Source organism: Tasmannia lanceolata, unplaced genomic scaffold (assembly GCF_043159265.1).
Source record: "Tasmannia lanceolata isolate RefF3 unplaced genomic scaffold, GAP_Taslan_0.1 ptg000003l, whole genome shotgun sequence".
Lineage (NCBI taxonomy): Eukaryota > Viridiplantae > Streptophyta > Magnoliopsida > Canellales > Winteraceae > Tasmannia > Tasmannia lanceolata.
The window spans coordinates 448,573-470,863 of record NW_027518680.1 but is presented as its reverse complement, the minus strand read 5'-3'; the positions used below and the strand labels follow the sequence as shown (position 1 = coordinate 470,863).

General features: G+C 40.5%; 1 protein-coding gene across 1 annotated transcript; it reads right to left on the bottom strand.

Moving 5' to 3' along the window:
• Nucleotides 1-772: 772 nt before the first annotated feature.
• PRMT10 (protein arginine methyltransferase 10) lies at nt 773-18,263 on the bottom strand. Its single transcript, XM_077355165.1, has 8 exons — nt 17,908-18,263; nt 16,989-17,181; nt 16,784-16,889; nt 14,899-15,088; nt 12,547-12,732; nt 12,358-12,441; nt 10,929-11,145; nt 773-968 (listed from the first exon to the last, which is right to left on the bottom strand). Exons 1-7 carry the CDS (start codon nt 18,100-18,102, stop codon nt 10,969-10,971), a joined length of 1,131 nt encoding a protein of 376 aa, XP_077211280.1. The 5' UTR covers nt 18,103-18,263; the 3' UTR covers nt 773-968; nt 10,929-10,968.
• Nucleotides 18,264-22,291: the final 4,028 nt, after the last annotated feature.

The window sequence follows — 22,291 nt, the reverse complement described above, 5'->3', positions numbered from 1 at the left end:
CAGACAATCGATAGCAATAGAGAGAGAGTATTTGTTGCTGATTTTGAGAGGTCTGTTTGTGGCCGAGGCCAGTAAGTTTGTAGCAAAAGAGGGTATGCTGTCTTGTTCCTTGATCCGAGGGATGTTGAGAATTGCCCACATCAGCTTTTCTCCACATTCGTTTTTGAAATATGGCTGGCCATCATTAATAGCCATGGATTGAAATGCATACAATCCATGGCTATTAATCCTATGCAACTCCATTGTCATTTTTCTTCTTTTTAAATAAGGTGCTGGCTTTAACTCTCCTCTGTAACCCTAATAAATGAAGAATGAGCTATAAGCCTTCCTAAACAAAAGCATTGTATTTTCGAAAGAAAAAAAAACCGTACCAAAACATTACGTTATTGTTTGATTATTCCAATCCCAATTTCATCACGTCTGGAGGGTTCAAGAGTTATGACTCCCCAAGCCATAGTTAAAATACTGAAATGCTCAACTCAAATATGACGTTAGTTGTGAACTCGATCGAGCTATGGTTGATTCGAGTGCATTTTTCTATTAAAATATATGCATACTTCACAAATATATTTATATTTCATGCAAGCATCAGGATGAAATAAGAGCTTCGAAGACCGGCTTATGGTGTTTGCTTTAAGGAACATTAACATTTTTCAACTTCTAAGGTCAGTTTTCATTACATTTAGAGGATGATGGGCCAAGGACTAAAGCACCCAGTGCATTCGTCGCCCCTTGAAATTAATGGTACTAAAACGTAGTAAAGAGGGCATGATTATGGCAATCAAAATTCTCTTCAGAAATAATAAAATTTATCATCCCCAAAGGGCTGTAGAGCACAACAACAAAACCGCATTCTCTCACCGAGACATTTAAAAAATCACTAGTGTCACCACATTCAATCCCAAATAAACATCAGTACCTGCTTATAACATACAGACTTGGCGACCGTTTTGCATCCCTCGCCAACCCTGAAAATTGCCAAATGGTATAGTTGTAATTAAAAAAGATTCTGCCTCGACTGATAAGAGAAGCACGCATTTTTTGGGATAGTCAATCAAAAGCAGTGGGGAACAACAAAGATTACTTCTATGACTTCGTAAAAACGCATAACATGAGATAGGAGTAAGGGTGTGCAAGACATAAAAACTATGTGGGTTTGAGTTTGGGTTAAGTTACAAATCCATAACATGAGATAGGAGAAAGGGTGTGCATTTTCCATGAAAACTATATGGTACATTTTCTAGAAAAGGTGTTTCACATATACCTTTGACTGCTTGTGTTATTTCAAATATCATATTGTTTCCTCCATCTTAATTACTTATTACATGTAGGATGGATGATTCAACCCTATTTCAAATACTAATGGCTAATTTTGTCCTTGTAGGGTTTTAAGTACAGAGGTAAAGACGAAATACAAAGTGGGCACTCTAATAAATTAAAATCCTATATCTTATAATCTTTAGCAAGAACATCATTCAATAGTAAATAATTTAAAATCTCTAACTTAAAATATTTACAAGAATCCAGGAATTGCAGTGTAGCTAAAATTATTTGAGTGTCTTGTAAGTGGGAGAGTTTTTAAGTCATTAGAGGGTATTTTTGTCCAAAAGTGTAAAGTTTTTATTTTAGGGTTTAAGAACATTCTAGTTCTCTTCTTTTTATTATATATTGTAAGCCTCAAGGCACTTTTTTTAAGATGTGATGATGGAATGAGTGAATGAAAATGATTGTTCTTTGCTACTTTGCAAAATTATGGGTGTGACGCTTTCATCCTCAAGGTGTGATGCTTTGATCTTTCCTAAGTTTCGAATCCTCAAGATTGCTAGTGTGATTCAAGCAAATTCTTTCTTCATTGGTGAGATGCCAAAGATAACTCTCGGTGGGATGCCTTGAGATAAGGGTACTAACTGGCATGCAATTCGTCATATCCTCAACTTGTTCAAAAGATGTATACTTTCTTTAGGTTAGAATCCCTCCCTCCTTGATTCTCTCAATCTCTACACCAGGTAACTCAATTTCCACAAGTCTTTCATATCGAAATCTTTCTTTAACCACGAGATGCCTGTCTATAGCACTTTTGGAATTTTAATCTTTGGCTTTTTTCCGAGTCACTCCCTCCTTGATTCTCTTAATCTCCACATCAAGTAACTCAATTTCCTCAAGTCTTTCATATCAAAATCTTCCATTAACCACGAGATGCATGTTTGTAGCGGTTTTGGAACTTTGGTCTTTGACTTTTTCTGTTTTGTTTTTTGCTTTTGGTGGGGTTGCATCGTTGCTCCCCGTTTGTATGGGCTTCTATCCTTCCTTTTTTGTTTTTTTAAATATGACATAATAGAAAAATAGAAATACAAAATGTGTCAACTATGAATATAATTTATTAACATGACACTCGTTAAAAAAAAAAAGTATTAACATGACAAGTGTCACAGGCCTTTTCTTTTTCACGCAGATAAACCCGTGTGGCACCCCAACATATGAATATGCTAAGGTCAGCCTTCTCCAGTGCAAGGCCTCGAAGGTCATACACGTCAAACACCTCTTGATGCTTCGCTTGTGCCCACAATCTCCAAGCCGTTCAACAGCCTACTAAGCTTGTTTTGCCATGCACCTCTTGATACTTTGTTCACGACCATCAAGCTACTAAGCTTGGCCTTGCCATGCCCAACTTTGAACCCACTCTCATAATCAGCCTGCATAGCGAGTCCATTAAACACCGGGCCCTGAAGCCTAGTGCAAAGTCCATCTTGTGAAAGGCATGATGATGCCATACACCAATCTGCCAAGTCTTACGACCCAGCAGCTCAAGGCACAAGTATTTGCCATGAACGAATCCGCAAGGACCGAAGTTCCGTAACGCAACTCAAATCATCTAGAAGCAAGGCCAAGTCTAGTCATGCTCTGCTCCGCCAAGCCCAAAGACTTAGGCGTTTACAACACCGCATCGAGGGACCATTCGGATAGCTAAAGCCCACCAAGGAATGAGGCATTGCACCACATCCCATCCGCCAAACCCAAATGCTTAGTCATCCAAGGAGCAAGCATGCTCCATGGACTAATACACAAGACTTGCGTCTCGCGAGGGCAGCCAAGCCACCCCGGCACAAACTCATGGAAGACATAGAGATTGGCTTACCCACAAGACGTACCGTGGTGCGGAAGCAAAGTATAGTTATAGCCTCGTGCACCATCCATACACTCAAAGCAAGTGGGAACCCAGCCCAACATGCACCGTCTTTGATCCCTGTCCTCGACTAAAGAAACCAGAGCATCCTTCTGGAAAACTCATGGTCCGCATCCCAGCTCCGATAGAGCAAGCCTACGAACAACAAATCAATTTCCCGTTGTGCCTCACATGCACAAGCAAGGTCCTCATACAACCCTTCAGCAAGCCACAAAGGTTCCGACTCACAGCCTGTTGGGTCTGGGGGCTAGCATGTCACGAGAGCCAACCCCCCTTAAAGGATTGGACCAACCAGCCCTTTTTAAAAGAGTGCTCCTCAAGCGTGCTTACCCAACATACTTCTGAAGACACAACTTGATGAGGCCGCTTGGTCACTTTGCGATTGTAATACCACATTGCGTCCCCGTAACACCCCCACCTAATAACGTTGACGCCCTCGTCGACGTTGAATGCCTTGCGAATCAAAGCTCCACATTCGCAATGGTTTCTTACATTCTTTTAAATAGACGCCACTGGCACTTTGACAACTTAGCCATTTCTGACCTACTTGCCCCTTCATGTACCACACTGCCTCAAGCTCTACCAACCACTGCCTTACCAATTCTTCTAGAGTTATCATCCTCATTGATGGTTTTCCCGAACTCCATCAAACACCAACGGTGGTTTGCCAAACTCCATCAAACTTATTGATGGTTTAGAGAACTCCACCAAACTGATGACGATTTGTTGAACTCCAAACATAGCAATGATTTTCAGAACTCCACCAAACATACCGATGGTTTGCTAATCTCCATGGCACAAAACGAAGGTAGAGCGACCCGACTTGATTTATCCTCTAAAGCAACCCACAAATTCCTTCATAGCTGCACCCAAGCTTCTTTTGGAGTAGTCTTCCGAAACAACTGCCTTGCGCACTTTCGTCTCCAATCCTGAAAAACTGCAACAACTCTTGTGGCACAGCACTTGCCCCTCCAGCTAAGTGCAAAGAGTCAAGGGAAGCAACCTATGTTCTCGAATGAAACAAACGACTTCAACGGTCTCACCTCCTCCTAAGGCCACGAGTTTCCCATTCTGGGATCCCCAACATCAACGCTTAGTCTTGCATCCTTCTTCACCCAAGGCCAACCTACTTCTTTGGACACACCAACCATTATCTCATCTATAGTTTCCTTGGGTACCCGCAACCAGCACCACACTACTAACCACCCAAATCCTCCATCATTTAGACTGAACATCCCTTTTAGTCTTCTCCAGCACTAGAACCCCAAAGTAGCAAAGAAGCACACAAGCTCATCGTGATGTTCCATACCAACACATCACATCTAACTCACATGCCACCTAAGCTAACCACATTGTCCCCTACAAGTGCAACTAACCCAACACTGGTCTAATTGGCCGCAGTGTCTGTACCAAGGTCTTTCGAAGAGAGCATCTCGCATGCTCAAATTGTATTGTGAACTGCCACCTAAGTACTTCAACCAATGTCCAGCTTTTCACCCTGAGTATGCTTTTTCAGTCCTTCAAGGCCGCAAACCCCTTCGCCCTTCTTGCTCGGCCACTGGTATTTGACTCCCCTCCTTAGGAGCTCCATTCTATTTGTTTCAAAGTGAATATGCATGCTTTGACCTTGGTCCTTCGGTGTTTCATTTTCAACCCAAGAGTGTCTCTAATCTTGGTTAAGCATTCACTCAAGTAAGCAATCCACCTCTGTAAGCTCTTGGTGGTAACACGTTCCTCCCCTCACCTCTTTGAGAAGGGCTCTGCCTGCAAGCCAACTCTCATATCGTTTGAAGCCCTTAGGCCATGTGCTAACCCATCAACTTCTTAGCCAACACTGCGACAGACGACATCCAATTACCTATCTGCCACTTCCAACCTCACACATCGGTGGGTTGCTGGATGATGCCAACCCATTCACCAACGGTTGCTACTCTTTCCTATACCAATCTTCAAGTAAATCCATTCAGAAATGCTTCTAACTTTCACAGGCCAATTTTGTTCATGCCATCAAGCCTATGATGTACGACTCTGATAAGATTGGGGAGAGTCCAAACCTTCAAGCTGCTATTATTTGCCACCTTGCTTGCCAAGCTTACAAAGTAGCTCATGCCACCAACACAACTCAATGATGTCTCACACACAACACTGAGAAAGTCATGCACCCACTCTTTGGTAAGGAACCCCAACACATTTTCTCCTCTGTTCAGCTGACTTCTGGACTTTCAAGGTGCTCGTTCCAAAGACTTTCGCGATCTAGATTACCAAACTGCCACCACTTGACCATCATTCAAGCTCTATATGAGTCTACCAAAATTTTGAAAGGTTTCCCTTTTTTCTGTGCATTGCCACCGCACTTGAGATTCACTAATCGTAGCAACAATCACTGTCACTGCTGCAACTATGCCGAGCACTGACATTCAATATCATCTCTGACACCAATTGTATCAGAGCTCCTTGTTAAACTATTACATTTACAACCTGCTTTGCATTCGTATGCTAGTGTTCGACCTATCCTAGAAGGAGTGGATTTCAGTAATTTATCGCTGGAAATTAGTTCAAGTTTAGAAAGACCTTTTGAGGAGGAAGTTGAAAATGGGCTTTTTTCTTTGGGGAAGGACAGAGCTCTTGTGCCGGATGGTTTCTGTTTAGCTTTTTTCCAGACATGCTGGGAGGTGGTGAAAAAAGATATTTTGAATTTCTTCAAGTAGTTCTTCGATGGTTTATTGTTGGACAAAGGTATGGGAGCCACTTTTATAACTTTAATTCCTAAGGTAAAAGGAGCTTCTAAAGTGTCGGAATTTCAGCCGATTAGTTTGGTGGGTTGTCTTTATAAAATTTTGGCAAAAGTCTTGGCGGATCGTTTGAAGACTGTCCTCCCTTTGATCATCTCTGATAGGCAGAGTGCTTTTGTTAGTTACAGGCAAATTTTGGATTGTTCCCTAATCGCAAATGAGGCCATAGATTTCTATAAGCAATCCGGTAAAGGTGGAGTGCTGTGCAAGATAGATATGGAGAAAGCCTATGATAGGGTGGAGTGGGATTGCTTAGATTACCTTCTTGGGAGGATGGGTTTCAGAGAGCACTGGAGGGGTTGGATCAAAAATTGCATTTCTTCGACTTGGTTTTCTATCTTAATTAATGGGTCGCCTAAAGGATTCTTTAAATCTTCTAGAGGTTTGAGACAAGGAGATCCTCTGTCTCCCTTCTTATTTGTTATTGTAGCAGAGACCTTGAGTAGACTAATGCTGAAAGGATCTAGCTCTAGGCTGTTTGAAGGTTTCAAAATTGGAAGGGATAAGGTTGAAGTGTCTTTACTCCAATTTGCAGATGACACGTTGCTCTTCTGTGATCCAAATGTTTCGCAAATTCTGAATTTGAAAGCTACTCTCCGGTGTTATGAAATGATATCTGAGCAAAGATCTAATTTTCACAAATCTAGACTATACGCCGTGAACGTATCTCAGGCTGATGTTAGAGTCTTTGCAAAAATCTTAGGTTGTTGGGTTGAGGAGTTGCCTTCTTCATATCTTGGTCTTCCCCTGGGAGTTGGGAGACCTCGCAAATCCCTATGGGAGCCTATTGTTGGGAGAATTGAAAGAAGACTTGATACCTGGAAAAGAAATTTAGTTTCAAAAGGGGGGAGATTGACGCTTGTCAAAGCGGTACGAGCCAATATCCCCATCTACTTCCTGTCCTTATTCAAATGTCCTTGTAGTGTGGCGCTCAGAATTGAACAAATTCAGCGGAGGTTTCTTTGGGGGGGTGCTGATGATAAGAAAGGCATCGCGCTTGTGAAGTGGAAGAAAGTATGTCTCCCTTTCAAAAATGGGGGTTTAGGTATTAGAAGAATCGGAGAATTTAATCATGCCCTCTTGGGAAAGTGGTTATGGAGGTTTGGAGTTGAAGAATCATCTCTCTGGGTTAAAGTGTTAAGGAGTAAATACGGTTTTTCGAAGGGGAACTGGGGATCGGTTGATTTGTATCGGAAGAAGTCTTTGACGTTGTGGCGGGATATTAGAAGGTTGTCGCATTCTTTCAATAGTGGCATAAGGTATAAAGTTTATTCTGGTAATAGAATCAGGTTTTGGAGGGATGTGTGGTGTTCGTCAGAACCTCTTTTGGTTTTGTTTCCTGACCTGTTTGCAGTGGCGTCTCATAAGGAGGCTTTTGTTTGTGATTGTTTTGTCAGAGATGGGTCCAAAGTAGTTTGGGTTCCGAGGTCTAGAAGGAATTATTTTGATAGAGAATTGAATTCAATTGCTCAGATGATGTCAATGCTCGAGGGGTGTTATTTAAAGAGATCTGGATCAGATAAAAGGGTTTGGATTCGGGATTCGTCTGGTCTATTCTCTGTGAAATCCTTTTACAATAATTAGTGCCTAGTGGTGAATCTTCGATTTCAGCAAAGGTATGGAATCTCCTTTGTCCTCCGAGGGTTAGTTTTTTAGGTGGGCGGTTAGTCAGGGTAGAATCCAGACCACAAAGTTTTTATGGAAGCGGGGTATGTCCTTGATAGAACATTGTCCCTTATGTTTGAAAGATGGGGAGTCTGTTAACCACCTATTCATTCATTGAGCCTTTGCTCGAGAAGTTTGGGGATTTATTCTGAATAGATTTGGGTTGTCTTGGGTGTTTCCAAGTTCTATTCTGGAGACGATTTCCAGTTGGGATCTGGTGCCGTGGGGAAGAAAAGGCAAGGTGTTGTGGAAAATGTGCTTGCTTGCATCTTGGTGGGCAATTTGGGGAGAGAGGAATTCTAGAGTCTTTGAAGGGGCATCTAAATCTCCATATCGCATATATATTAAAGTTATTTCGTGGATTATTTCTTGGGCTAAATGTCTCCCTTTGTTTCGCTATGTATCGGCTTATGATTTGTGGGAGGGTTGGCAAATTGTGTGCATGGATAAGGAAGTGTGTTCTATCATTTCTCCTCAATGGAAGCCCCCTCCTTTGGGTTTTTTAAGGTTAACTTTGACGGGTCGACTTTAGGGAATCCAGGCCCGGCTAGTATTGGAGGTCTATGTCGTGATGCGCTTGGTGAGGTGCTATGGTCCTTTTCTGGGCCTCTTGGGGTCTATGACTCTAATGAGGTAGAGGTTACGGCGAGGTATACTGGAATCAAGAGAATTGATAGGGAGTTGTATGATAAGATAATCGTGGGGGGGGGGGGGGGGGACTCTAAAAACGTGATTAGGTGGCTGTTGAGGTCAGTGGCTCCCCCTTGGAGGTTCTGGTCTTTTTCGACGAGATTGAGGATTTAACAGCCGGTTCTACGATGGTGTTTCATCATGTTAGAAGATCTGCAAACTCCGAAGCAGATTCCCTTGCGAGGTCTGGTGTTCTTAGGGATGTATTGGAGTGGTTTGATTTTCTCCCTCCGTGAGGTTTTTTTATTGTTGTTTTCCTTCTTGTGCACTTGTAATCTCTTGATGCCCTTCTCGGTCCTCTTTTCTCTTATTATATTGCTATTTCAAAAAAAAAAAAAAACCCAACTATTAGAGCATTCTTCTTTAACTCTTGCAGGATTCTTCGGCTCTAATACCAACTGTATCAGAGCTCATTGATAAGCTCTTTGACAAACCTTTGCTCTGATACCACATTTAACTCGGACCATTTTGCTCTACTACCAGCTGTCATGGGCCTTTTTCTTTTTCGAGCAGATAAACCCGTGCAGGGCCCCAACATACGCACATGCTTTTTCGCGCAGGATTCTTCGGCTCTGATACCAACTCTATCAAAGCTCATTGATAAGCTCTTCGACAAACCTTTGCTCTGATACCACATTTAACTCGGACCATTTTGCTCTGCGACTAGCTGCCATGGGCCTTCACTTTTTCTCGCAGATAAACCCGTGCAGGGCCCCAACATACGCATATGCTAAGGCCAGCATTCTCCGATGCAAGGACCTAAAGGCCTTACACGCCCAATACTTCTTGATGCTTCGCTTGTGCCCCAAATCTCCAAGCTTTCAACATGCTACAAAGCTTGTTATTGCCCTGCACCTCTTGATACTTTGTTCATGACCATCAAGCCTTTCATTGAGCTACTAAACTTGGCGTTGTCGTGCCCAACTTTGAACACACTCTCATGATCAGCCTGCATCACAAGTCCATCGAACATTGAGCTATAAAGCCAAGTACAAGGTCCATCTTGTGAGAAGCATGACGAGGCCACACACCAATCCACCAAGTTTTACGACTCGACAACTCAAGACACAAACCTATGCAATGCACCAATCCGCAGGGACCGAAGTCTCGCAAGGCAACTCCAATCTTCTGTAACCAAGGACGGGTACAACCACGCTCTGCTCTGCCAAGCCTAAAGACTTAGGCGCCTACATCACCGCATCGAGGAACCATTCGGATAGCTAAATCCCACCAAGGAATGAGGCATTGCACCATATCCCAATCCACCAAACCCAAAGGCTTGGCTCACGAGGGTAGCCGAAGCCACCCCGGCATGAACTCATGGAAGACCTAGAGATTTGCTAACGCAAAAGACATACAGTGGTGTGAAGGCAAAGTATAGTTCTCGCCTTGCGCACCATTCGTACGCGCAATGCAATTGGGAACCCAATCCAACATGCATTGTCTTTAGCCCACCGTCCTCAACCAAAGAAACCGGAGCATCCCTCTGGAAAACTCATGGTCCGCACCCAAGCTCCCTTAGAGCAAGCTTATCAACTGCAAGTCGATTTCCCACTGTGCCTCACGCGCACAAGCAAGGTCCTCGTACAGCCCATCAGCAAGCTACCAAGGTTCCAACCCACAACCTGTTGTGCAAAGGGGGCCAGCATGTCAAGGGGGCCAGCATGTCACAAGAGCCAACCCCCTTGAAGGATTGGGCCAACCAGTCCTCTTCTACATGAGTGCCCCTCAAACGTGCTCTCCCAACATACTTTTGAAGACACGACAAGATAAGGCCACTTGGCCGCTCTCCAATCTCTTGTTTATAATACCAATTACATCCCTGTGACACAAGTCACGAAGCTTGCAGTACTAATAGCAACAAAAGCATATAATAGATGAGCATGCATATATGGGTAAACATGGATGAAATGCATATGTAGAATTTGCATGTTTTAAGATTTCCTAGCTCCAACATGGTAGCATCCCTCATCAGCAATCCCTCAATTAAATAAATCTTCAGAAATTCTTCAACACCTCAATTATTTAAAAATTCTTTGGAGCATAATAATATTAATTAAAATAAATAAATATACTTTAAAATTTGAAATTATATATATATATATATATATATATATATATATATATATATATATATATATATATATATATATATTAGGGGAAATGAACAGTACTTTAAAGAGGCATACTTCGATCCTCTACGGAAGAGATAATTTTGGGTCCAGTGCTCACTCATAAATGGAACCAATGAACCTATGACAAACAAGGTGGACCTATCATGTCAAGGAGGTCCCATCATTCTTGCCAATCCAAAATGCAGAGGAAATCTCCCACCATGGGGACTGAAATTTTTCTCGATTTTATGTCCAACACTCCAACCATTAAGAAAAACAAGCCATCTTTCAAAATTTTGCATTTCCTGTAAAACACTTCCATTTTAAAGATACCAATGATATTTGTAAGGCATTTATATTAATTGTGATGCTTTCGAGGGATTGCTGCAATAGAATGAGCATTTATTTATCGAATATGTTTTCTTAGTTCAACAAAATTTAAAAGGCATAGAAGATGCTTTTATCTAGGGATGAGTGAGTTACCTCTAATAGCATAGCTACAAATTCTCTTCATTTTCGTCTTTCAGTCGATATAAAACTTGGAAGCGACAGGCGGGAAACACTTCCCAGATGATAGTCTTGTCTCACAGACCAACTCAACTTCCATTAGTCGATGGTTTTGTTTAGAGCGAATCATTGAAAAGGAGACTGCCACATCATCCCCTTGATCAATTCGTTGCGGAGGATGTAAGAGGAATAGCTGTCAAATTCACAAGAAGAAGAAATAGGACAGTAATAATACAAGTAAAATCAGCAAGCGGTCATGATATAAAACTAAATTTGCAGAAAAGAGACAGAGAATGACATTTTCTACCTGGCCATGACTTTTTAAAATTTCATTTTAGAATATAATCCTTGCTAAAAGGGTAAGCTCGTTACTTTGTAGATAACATCACAAGGGATGTTCACATTCAAAAAAGAGTACAGGCATTGTGATCAACACATAATTTTGGTGTAAACTGCTGAGCAAGGTTTTAAAACTCGATACCCGAATTCAATTTGATGAGGGCCCAAGTCCAAGTCAACCCAAAAGTCGGTTAATACTCAACCAAGTATTTAGTATTTAAAAAGATTAGTTGCCATCCTTTTCAATTATTTCTACTCCATTGTGTTTTCAAACATTGGAGCAAAAGCCTACTTGGTTTTAGAGAGTCTTCGACTTTATGAGGACCCAAGTCCAAGAAAAATCGAAACTCATCTATTTGCATTATATTTTCCCTTCTGAGATTTTCAAGTACTTGACAGAACCTTCTCGGGTCTAACAAAAACCAAGCTAGCACATTAACTCAACCCAAGATAGGATCGTGCCGAGTTAAAAAAGGGAGCCCATACTCAATTGTGTTTCTAAACCTCGGAGTAAGTCCTCTGGATTTTATCCAAATTACCCCTGTAGAGTCAATGAAAGGCTAGTAAAAGAGTAAACCAAAACCTGGTCAGGTCGCTGGAGTGAGATTCTCAACTCTGAAAAGCTTATGTTGCCGTCCGGTTGTCACATTTTCTAATTAAGCAGTTGACTTCTAATAAAAACTGAATTACCACATGAACTCACCCTGAAAATTGATCAAAAGCGGACATGGGTTTTTTTATACTTGGTTGTGGCTTTAAACCGTGGAATCGAGTCTTCTTAGATTTATCTTGTTTAGATGTTTTGATAAGAGAAATCATCCTAGGATACCTTGCCATGTTGGATCCCCTATATCTTATACAATTTTACCACATTGACTCAATTGTTTTCCAAGGGAAAAAAAGGAAACAGAATGTTCTAAACCGATTAGGATTGACAATGTAGCCAATCCTAAACAATAGGGTTATTTTTATTAAAAAAATACAAACTATTGTGATTCTGGAAACTACAGACCCTGACACAACAGTCACCACAAATATCATATTCGGCTTGGTCACTAAGACAGACCTGTTGACCCCAATGTGTTGTGTTTTCTGTGCTAGGAGCAGTCGTCAACTCAACCTCTCGCCTCGCTGGATTTTCCCTGCTTCCCTGGAAACCAATCAAAAGGAAATGCAGGTATAGGCAATCTTCAACTGACTTAAATTAATTTGCATCCTGTAGAAACTTATAAAGAGCTTTAGAATGCTGACATACTCGAAAATGTACATCAAACCACCCCGCAAACCCACAGAACCTCGTCTTGTCTACAGTGATTGACGATGAAAATGTTGAACTAACATTAAGAATTGCATCCACTGTTGTGGTTAGACAATCAATTTCCTTTATGATAGAGGGAGCCCCTATTAATTGTTGGGGGTGAACTTTGTCCCACAGCGATGTCTGCAGAGATTTGACAGCCACTTAATATAAGAAACAGAAGAAGAAATCCACAAGGCAGTACATAAACAAAATGATACCACACTAATAAGACCACTTGATATGATGAAAACAACTATAAGATAGATAAAGAAATGGTATTCATCTAATGTAGGAAAACAAATAAATGAGCACCCAGAGCACCAAATGAATGATAACGAAGCAGAATGCTAAGCAGGAGAAAAGAAAAACTAATTCATGAATTCAAGCAAGATGCGTTTTCTTATGGTTAAGAGCAGGAAAAGGGGAACTGAGTTGACCTTAATCAATTAGTATCCGCCTAAGGCACATAAATGAGACAGCATGCAACTGTTTCTCCTATCTGCAGTCTTTCCCCGTTAGTTATCATATCCAAAAAGAAACAACTAGTATCTAGTAGCATAAATGAACTAGATTTAATGGGCATCACCATTCAGGATCCTCTGAAACTTCTGCACTAATTCAGTCAAAAACTAGGATGCATAGGTACTCCAAAATAGGCAGTGTATCCATACCGTATTTTTGTTTGATGTCCAATATTAACTGCAAAAGCCATCCTCATGCCATTCGGTGTCGTATCGAGGTATCATAGCCTGAAAGTGTTTCAATTCAACCCAGAAATGACCACCCACAAGCTGCAGCCACATAAACTATTCCAGGTAGCTAAAAAAAACTTCATCTAGATAACTGTGAATTGAAACTGACGGATGGACAACGGCTAACCAGTCCAGTGTCAACATCATTATTTTCAACTCAAGGACTCAAACTTGTCATCATTTCATTAAAATTTTACACCAGGGCCACCAACAAATTACAACAAGAAGGATAAAGGAACTGGTTGGGCTTCATGCTGTAAAGATAGGTGTGTTCTTGACTTTATATGTTTAGTATTAGTATATTAAATATTTGCTTTTTAGCAATCAATAATTATCTTTACCCAAGAATGTAGCTTTTTGCAGTCTAACGTTCCAAATTACAGTAGGACAGTAGTTTTTATAAAAATAAATGGATATACATATGAGATACCCTTAACCAGATACTGATTGAGACTTTCTAACACGCCCAATGACCAACAGAATCATGTCAAGGCAGATTTTGGCACCCAAGGCAGTGTCATAAACCAAAGAAGGAAAAAATTACTATATAATAAATCAGGCATGAAGAGGGTGACCTAGCAGCTAAATGAGCACATAACAGAGAGAACTCAACCTTCTCCGAGAAAAAAATACGTAAGTGCTAAGACTGGCAAAAGGCATGACATGCAGGAACAACAACAATTCGAAGGAATATCCTCTGATTAAAAAGCATTTTGGGGCAACCATAGGATATCTATATTGCCATTCAAAGAAAAACATAGGATATAAAAAGAATCATTTAGCATGACATGCAGGAGCATCAACAATTGGAAAGAATATATCTTTCAAAAAAACAATTCAAAAGAATATCCCCTGATTAACAAGTATTTTGGCCACAACATGTTATATATAAAATCAGTTTTTTAATGGAAATATAAATAGAAGAGTTAGCAATCCTTAGTTGTGCTTATCAATCATTACTGACCATGTATTATCAGATCGTAATTTTTTTTTCTTTTGATTGGTTACAAGATCGTAATTATTAAGAACCATTCAAATGGTTCTTATTAATTATGACCTTGTAATTCCGTGGAAAATTGTGATTAAAAGCCATAGCTAAGGATGTAAAAAATAGTTCAAATCTAAGTACAATCCATACGGCAACCTTCATTCGAATCTGAAAGAAAAAAGATGTAAATAACTAACAAGAGTTTCCACCTACCAGTTGAATTAGAATTATTCCTTTCAAGCAGCAGAAATATGCAATGCATGTCAAGCTTACTTTGTCCACATCAAGCCAAAAAAATGAGAGACATGAATAGACATCTAATGTACACCACGAGTTTGTTTTGGACCATTGGACCATTAAAACATGTTCAGTAAATCTACAAATATCATTACTATGCCACATGTATGCATTCCAGAAACCGGACACAAACTCGAAAGATGGCAATGCAAACTAAAAGCATCTCCATCCATAGAGAATAAAATCGCAAACCATATTCCAGCTAGAAACAATGTGGGTGATCTCAGAATGCTGATGAATTCGGATAACAATCATGATTTTAGCACTCGCCTGCAGATAATATTTCTTCTGCTCCTCGCGGAAAGGCTTCGTGAGAACACTCATATTAACACCATAATATGCTTCAGTGTCATCCACAAACCTGCTCCAATCACTCATTGTTGATTCATAATCATCCATTTTTTGATCTCCCAAACCAGACCTGATAGGTGCCATCCACATGCGCGCATGACTAGGATACCTGCCAAAGACAGCTTTTAGAGAAGGTAACCCATAATTAATTATGGGAAATGATTTCCACACAAACATGTTTTGATACTTGACGCTCTTGTTTCTTGTCTTTTATATTTAAAGAGCTGTAAAAGGGTTTTTACGGTCTCCAAAAAGCACTTACGTGACAATTAAATGCTAAGAGACAAGATACATGAGCGCATGTATCAAAACATAGTTGTGCTGAAATCATTTCCTTTAATTATTTAAAGCAACTTTTTCTTGAAATGAAAGCAGCAAAAACAACTCCAATGAGTGTATTTCTCCTACTAATCTTGATGGTAAGTGATAACACAATTGATAGTGTATGCTCCACAAAGTCGAAACTGCAATGTCAAATGGGACAACAACTTAAAAGAAATATGCTTAGATGAACAAAAATAAAAACTCAAACAAAAACAAGTAATACAAAAGCTTCCCTGTAGAAGCCAATCCATTATCTTTCTTGAAGAGTCATAACACCATGTCAAAGGGAACCATGGCACCTTCCTAACAGATTAGCAGTACTTGATTATGTGATTCTCAAATTACAGTAACCATAATCACTTTACAAGAAATGATTTATAGGTTGTGTATATGATATGAGATGATTTTCTACAGTGCGTTGTGAACATTGTTCTTCTGAACAGCATTTATTTTATCGTGTCAGCCGCCGATATAGTAATTCAAGTAAAAAAATAAAAATTTATTAGAAGGAAAAATATTCTTATATGAAAAAAAAGAAAAAAACAAAGCTCTAACATCGAGATCTTCACCGGCGCGCGCGCGCACACACACACACACACACAAAAATAAAAATTTATTGGAAGGAAAATATTCTTATCTGGAAAAAAAATAAGAGAGATTGATGAGGACGTTAACCATAGAATAAGAGTAGGTTGGTTGAAGTAGAAGCTTGCATCAGGAGTTCTGTGCGACCGTAAAATCCCTACCAAGTTGAAGGGAAAGTTTTATAAGAAAGCAGTGAGGCCTGCCATGTTGTACGGCTCAGAATGTTGGGCCGCCAAGAAGCAGCATGTGCATAAGATGAGTGTAGCGGAGATGCGAATGCTTATATGGATGTACGGCCACACAAGGCTAGATAGAATTAAAAATGAAGACATTCGTAGAAGGTGGGGGTGGCTCCAATTGTGGAGAAGACGAGAGAGCACCGCTTAAGATGGTTTGGACGTATCCAATGTAGGCCTTTGGATGCTCCGGTGAGAAGAGTCGCCTCGTGCCAAATTGATGGAGTGAAAAGAGGTAGGGACAGACCGAAAACAACTTAGGTAGAAACATTGAGGAAAGACTTGATAGCTAGGAACATAACAGAGAACATGACCTTGGATAGGATAGAATGGAAGAAAATGATCCACGTAGAAGAACCCAACTAGAACCAGGATTAGAGCCGGGTAGATTCATTTTACCTTCTTCAAGATTTTTTTCTAAAGGATTCATTTGGCCGACCCCAACTAGTTTGGGACAAAGGCTTTGTTGAGTTGAGTTGAGCTGGAAAAAATGGATCAACGTAAACTATCCATTTGTGGAGGGAAAAAATGGGCAGATTTGTGGACAAACATTATTTGTCCATTTTTCCCTACACAAGTGGACACCCTAAGATGCATGTGCATGTGAATGTGAGATGTTGAGATTGAATGTATCAAGCAAAATAATATAGAAAACATACATTACTCCAGTTGGCTTCAACCAACGATCACGTGCGCAGATCACAGAGTCGAACATAGACTCACGCAGAAGAAAATATCCCATCCACTCCGAAATAATTACGTCCACTGCCCACAGAACAACATGAGAGTTAAATCAAAAGACTGGATGGACTGACAGTAAAGAATTCAAGACATGTTTGTATTGACAACGCAACTTTTTTTTACCTTTTTCTGGCAATACAACCTCCTCCATAGAACCCTCGATAACTTCAACAATGTCCTGAAAATTGTTAGCTTTAACAAGCTCACGAGCATGCTCCGACATTTTAGTTGCTTCAACAGCGTACACCTTCTTTGCACCCGCCTGTGCAGACCAGATAGCAAGAATTCCACTTCCAGTACCTACATCCAAGACAATCTTTTTCCATGCAATCATCCAATTAGGTTCAAATCAAACTCTCTACCCAAAAAAGGGGAAGGAAAGGGACTCGTGAGGCTTCCCAACCCATAATCCCTATTGCACAAATGGCTGATGTACATGATCAGAATTGATCAAGAGCTGGGCCAACTGTAGATGGGCTACATGCCAGAAATAAAGCCAATAAGATGATCCATATCATTCAATCAATGCATACCACCTTCGAGTCAAATGCGAACCATTTGCGGCTACCCATTTTAACCCTCTGTTTGCAGACCACCAATTGAATAATTAGCATTATCTGATCAGCCATGTTTTTGGCGCATAACCCATGGATGCACCTATTCCAGTTGTGATCACCACATGCATGCACGTACATAGTGGATACTGAGTGAGCCGTAGTTTTGGGAGGTCTCATAAGCAACCAAACCAGTCCCCATTACAATAAACTAGAGAAACATTAACAGTTGAGCAAGTTCGAAATGATGTAACATGTAACCTAATTGTCTTTTATTCTCCCTTAGCGCTTGCAAGCTAGAAGCACTTTTTTTTTTAAAAAAAAAAAACCTAATTTCCTCTTCTGAACCAAGCTATGGAGACTCGTAGCATTGCTTCGTGCTCCAGTTAGACGATAAAAAAATATATATTTTTTTTTATTAAAAGATTATGATTCTCCCAGAAATGGAAATAGAAAATCAAAAGGCCTGGTAAAATAGAAATAGAGACCTTGCCACGGAAGTGATGGTGGTTCTTGAAGATGGCGTTGTAGTAAGCGTCCATGCGAACGCGGTCTGAGAGCATCTCCTTCTGGTGGTAGAGAAAGGCGTAGGTGCAGAAATAGTTTGCGAAATCGACGCCTTTGTCCACTGATTCTCCATTGATGGGAGCTCTGATGCCGGACCCATTTGCAGAGCTTCCCATCCGAATCTCACTTCTTTATTTGCTGAGAGCGAGAAAGTGTAAGAGAGAGAGAGAGAGAGAGAGAGAGCTTCAGAATAAAGGTTGTTGAAATTCTAGGGCTTGATCGTGTTTGCCTGTTGGACTTGGAAGAAGCCGCTTTTTTACTGCATTGTGCTATGGTGCCCCGCAGGTTCTGTTGCTCAATTAGGGCGTGGTTCAATTTTTTATCATCATGGCCGTTCATCTTGACGAACACAGACCGACCGATCATCCGCCACTCCCCCAAAAATAATAATAATAATAAATTAACACGGTGGGGCCCACCTTGTGATCGATCAGATTCATCCACTTATATAATTTTTTTTTTCCTGTTTTTTTTATGGGTTTATCAGATAAAGAGAAAGATGATACATTCATAGGCACAAGAGGCCATCCCTAACTCAGGAAAACACACTAGAGAAGGAGATCCAAGAACTCAGGTTAAATTGATGGGAATGATTTGCAGCATAAAGGCACTAGGAGTGTGGATGGTAACTGATTTGGGAAGCTTTGCTCCTCGTCTACTTCTATGCGTAGTTGGGCATAATTGAGCTTTGAGGCATTGGTTGTTTGAGCATCCATGTAAAGGAGTAAGCCAATGGCACTTACAATCTTACTAATCCCCTTTGGATTCCAAAATTGCAAGGGGAGACCCGGCATCCTCATCCAAGCTGGGACACTAGAAAGGTTCCCCACCTTAGATGCTATGCACTTTCGCGGAAAGCCATTTGACCGCTAACTTTTCATGAGAGAGCAACCGTACAGGCTCACTTTTTTAGTATATTTTGTCATATTCATTTAAATCATATGAGGCGGTTGTTCTCTCATGCGGCTTTTCGTCAAATTGCCTAGCAAATCCTGTTATCGAACAGTCGATCTAAGAGACAATTGCACACAAAAATCATCAATGGTAAAAGGCATATTTTGGTCCTACATTAGGTATAGGAGGCATCGATGTGAAATCAGGACTGTTATCTGGTAAAATGTCATTCTGTGATCCAACATGGTCTTGGTCCCATCCCAAATGAGCATCCCATGCATGAGACAACCTCATCCTTACAGCTTCCTTTTGCAGAAACGAAGTCGAGTTATCAATCAAGGGCCTGGGATCACCCAATCGAGATGTGCATCATGACATTTGGTGGTTCTTTTTTTGGATCAACAGATGAACGGGTCTAATTATGAACATAAGGCATAAATCGGACCCAATAAATGCCGTTTAGGATGACCATAACTTCTTTTTTTCCCTTTCGCATTTCCCGCTCTAATTCTCTAAATAGTGGCCTACATTTACATAAGTGAAAAATACTACCCATTTTATACGGCGGTGCTGCGATTTAGAAAGAAAATGGGCCGTCATTGGTATTAGCTATGAGGAAACATTTGCTACAGATCATTTACTTATAGAATTTTAGGATTTGTGTCAAGTTTTATAGTGTAAAACTAATCACTCTTAAAAAAGTTACAAATATTTTTTTAAATCATTCTTAACTTAAAGTATACTCTCTAAGGTTCCGGGAATGCACATGATCGTTGAAATCCGATAAGCAATGAGGGTGGTATGAATATTCAAAGTTAACTACGCAAAATAGAAAATTCAATAACAATTGTTCGGCCAACCGAAGGTGTGTTCGGTCGACCGAGGCTATGGTCGGTTGTCCAGGCCAAGGCACTGCCCAACGGCTACTTGGTCAGTCGGATGAATAGTTGTTCGAGTAGACTGTCTGGGGTCTGAAATTGCCAGTTCTGGGTTCTAACCTCTGTAAAAGGTGGTCTGAGGTCCTAAAACTAACGTAACACTCGTGAGCAATCCTTGACCATTATATGGAGTGTTTCATACCCTTGTGCTATTATTTCTCTATATTTTAGTGATTAGTGCGGGAAATAACTTGTACATCTTTTGTGATAGCTTGTCTGTATGGGCTACAATTGTATATCACATTGCAAGAAGGTTTTTGTTCTCCTTTCTTGTAATTGGTGGAGAGGCACCAAATCAACCTCTGCAAGCTTAGGGATAAAGCCTGGACTACAAACGGTTTGGTCTCCGCCCGTAAGAAGACCAGTATAGTGAAGTCATTAGAGGTGACATCTCATGAGAGTGGATGTAGGCCGGGATTGTTAGAAAAATCGATGTGCAAATCTCTAATTTATTATTCAAGATTACCTTGTAACCTTTTGCTCTTACAACTTTAGAATCAGAAATCGACAGTAGCTATTTACTGCAAGAATTAAATGTAAGCAAATAAACAAACTCGTTATATCACTTATCGAGTTGAGGCACGAAGGATCTTCGCCGTCCTTAAGACAAATCTCGCTCCCACTGTGACGAATCAACGATGCAAATGGGCTTCACGGCATATGTCTCCAGGACACAACAACTCTTGCTCCAGGGGTGTGCACTCACGCAGCCCGAATGCCTATCAAACTCGCTTATATGTGCTATAAAGCCTTGATCATATAATCTTGGGGAAACCAAAAATTCCAGAAACAAAAAAGAGACGTAGAGAAGAAAGAGAATCATGAAAGTTTCTCCGCAAATGATTACTTTCTGTTATCTCTAAATCCGGTTTTATAGAAAAAACAAGAGGCACGTATTAACGAAATGTCGTACCATCTAATGTGTGAGAGACGTTTCCTAAACAGCCACTAAACCACGTCGATATGGAATCTTAAACGGTAACAAAGAGTTTAAACAAAAAATTAAATAATATTTAAAACCTTTAAAAGAACAGGAGAAAAAATAAACAAATGAAAAGAAAAATCCTTAGGCCTACGCACGCGGCCGGTCGAACCGGGCCGGGCCGGGCGGCGCGTGTGTGTGGTAAGACCAAAAACCCGCCGGACTACGCGTAGGATCCCCATGACCTCTTATTCATTCATAAGGCTAAGAGAGTAAAAGTATATATACGGCCACTCTCATCCTCTCACACTTCCCATCCAGGACTAAAGTTTTCTCATAACTTTAGTCCTTTTGGAGGGAAGCTCAAATAATTTGAATGAGAAGCCCAAAAGCATAAAGCAAGTCCCAAAGAAGGACAAACATATAATGACTAAAAACACCAAATTGTAAGTTTGAATTACAAAAAGACTTTTTCATATAAAAGTCAACAAGGATTTGGCCAAAATGTTGACTTTTCCTTTTGTGTAAAGGATAAAGTCTAATTATAATGCTTACCTAATTGTCTTTTGTGTTTTAGCTTTTGCACTTTGAGCTTCTATGGTCTTTCCAAATCAAACTTGAGTGTCCCTCCTTCCCCTATGTCCTTTGTGGGGACATTTAACCCCATATAGAAAAGTGGAGGAAAGGTTCATGGGTGTATATTGGTTTTCACTTCTCTTGGTTTGTGTGTGGAAAGAGGAAAAGTGGGGCCCATGCGCATGAGTGGCCGAGTGGAGGGCTTTTGGTTATACCACATATGCGCGCCGCCCTGCTCGCCCGTCTTGGCCTCGCGCGTGACTCAAAGCTTTTGTCTCTTTCCTTCTACTTTATTTTTTGTTTTGTATTGGCGAATAACTTCGCCGTTCTTGGTCAAATAACTTTGTCGTTATCAGGAACTTCAAAGTTTTTCGGCATTGTTTTGTAACCGCTAATTAAGTGTGGTTTTATCTTTCTTCACGCCGGGCAACGTTTCCAAAACGCGTCCCCTAATCAAATGACTAAGGACGCGACTTTTGGAAGTCTATTTAAGGCGTTGTTTTGGAAAGGGAAATTAAGATACACGAACTAAAAGTTTTTTTCCGTAGTTTTCTTTCTTCTCCAACATCTGGTTTCTGTTCATTGAGAAGTTTTTAGTCGTTTTTCATCTTCGATCAAGGCTGCATAAGCATGTTTGCTACGCATCCGGGTAGCGTGAGTGCACACCTCCTGGAGTGGAGTTGTTGAATCCCGGAGGCATAAGGTAAGAGAACCAATCTGTACCACGATTCGTCGTATGAGAGGGCGATATTTGTCTCAAGACAGTGAATTAAGATTCATGCCTCAACTCACTGATAAGTTTCTCCAACCATCATTTGAAATTTGTTTTATTTCTATAGATCCGTTGTTGCAAATTTATTAGATTCATCTTTATAATCTGAAATCCCCCACATCCTAAACAACATGAGCCACTATAAAATTGGTGCGCATCTTCTTACTTAATCTCTGTACTTATATTTGCGCGCATTTAATTTT

Bases quoted from the DNA above. Each gene is read 5' to 3' on its own strand.
- PRMT10 (XM_077355165.1), bottom strand. From the start codon at position 18,102: ATGGGAAGCTCTGCAAATGGGTCCGGCATCAGAGCTCCCATCAATGGA. The intron at 12,733-14,898 runs GCGAGTGCTAAA...AAATCTCTGCAG, and splicing joins AGAAGAAATATTATCTGCAG to ACATCGCTGTGGGACAAAGT. The intron at 11,146-12,357 runs GTCTGTCTTAGT...TGAATTTGACAG, and splicing joins CAACACATTGGGGTCAACAG to CTATTCCTCTTACATCCTCC.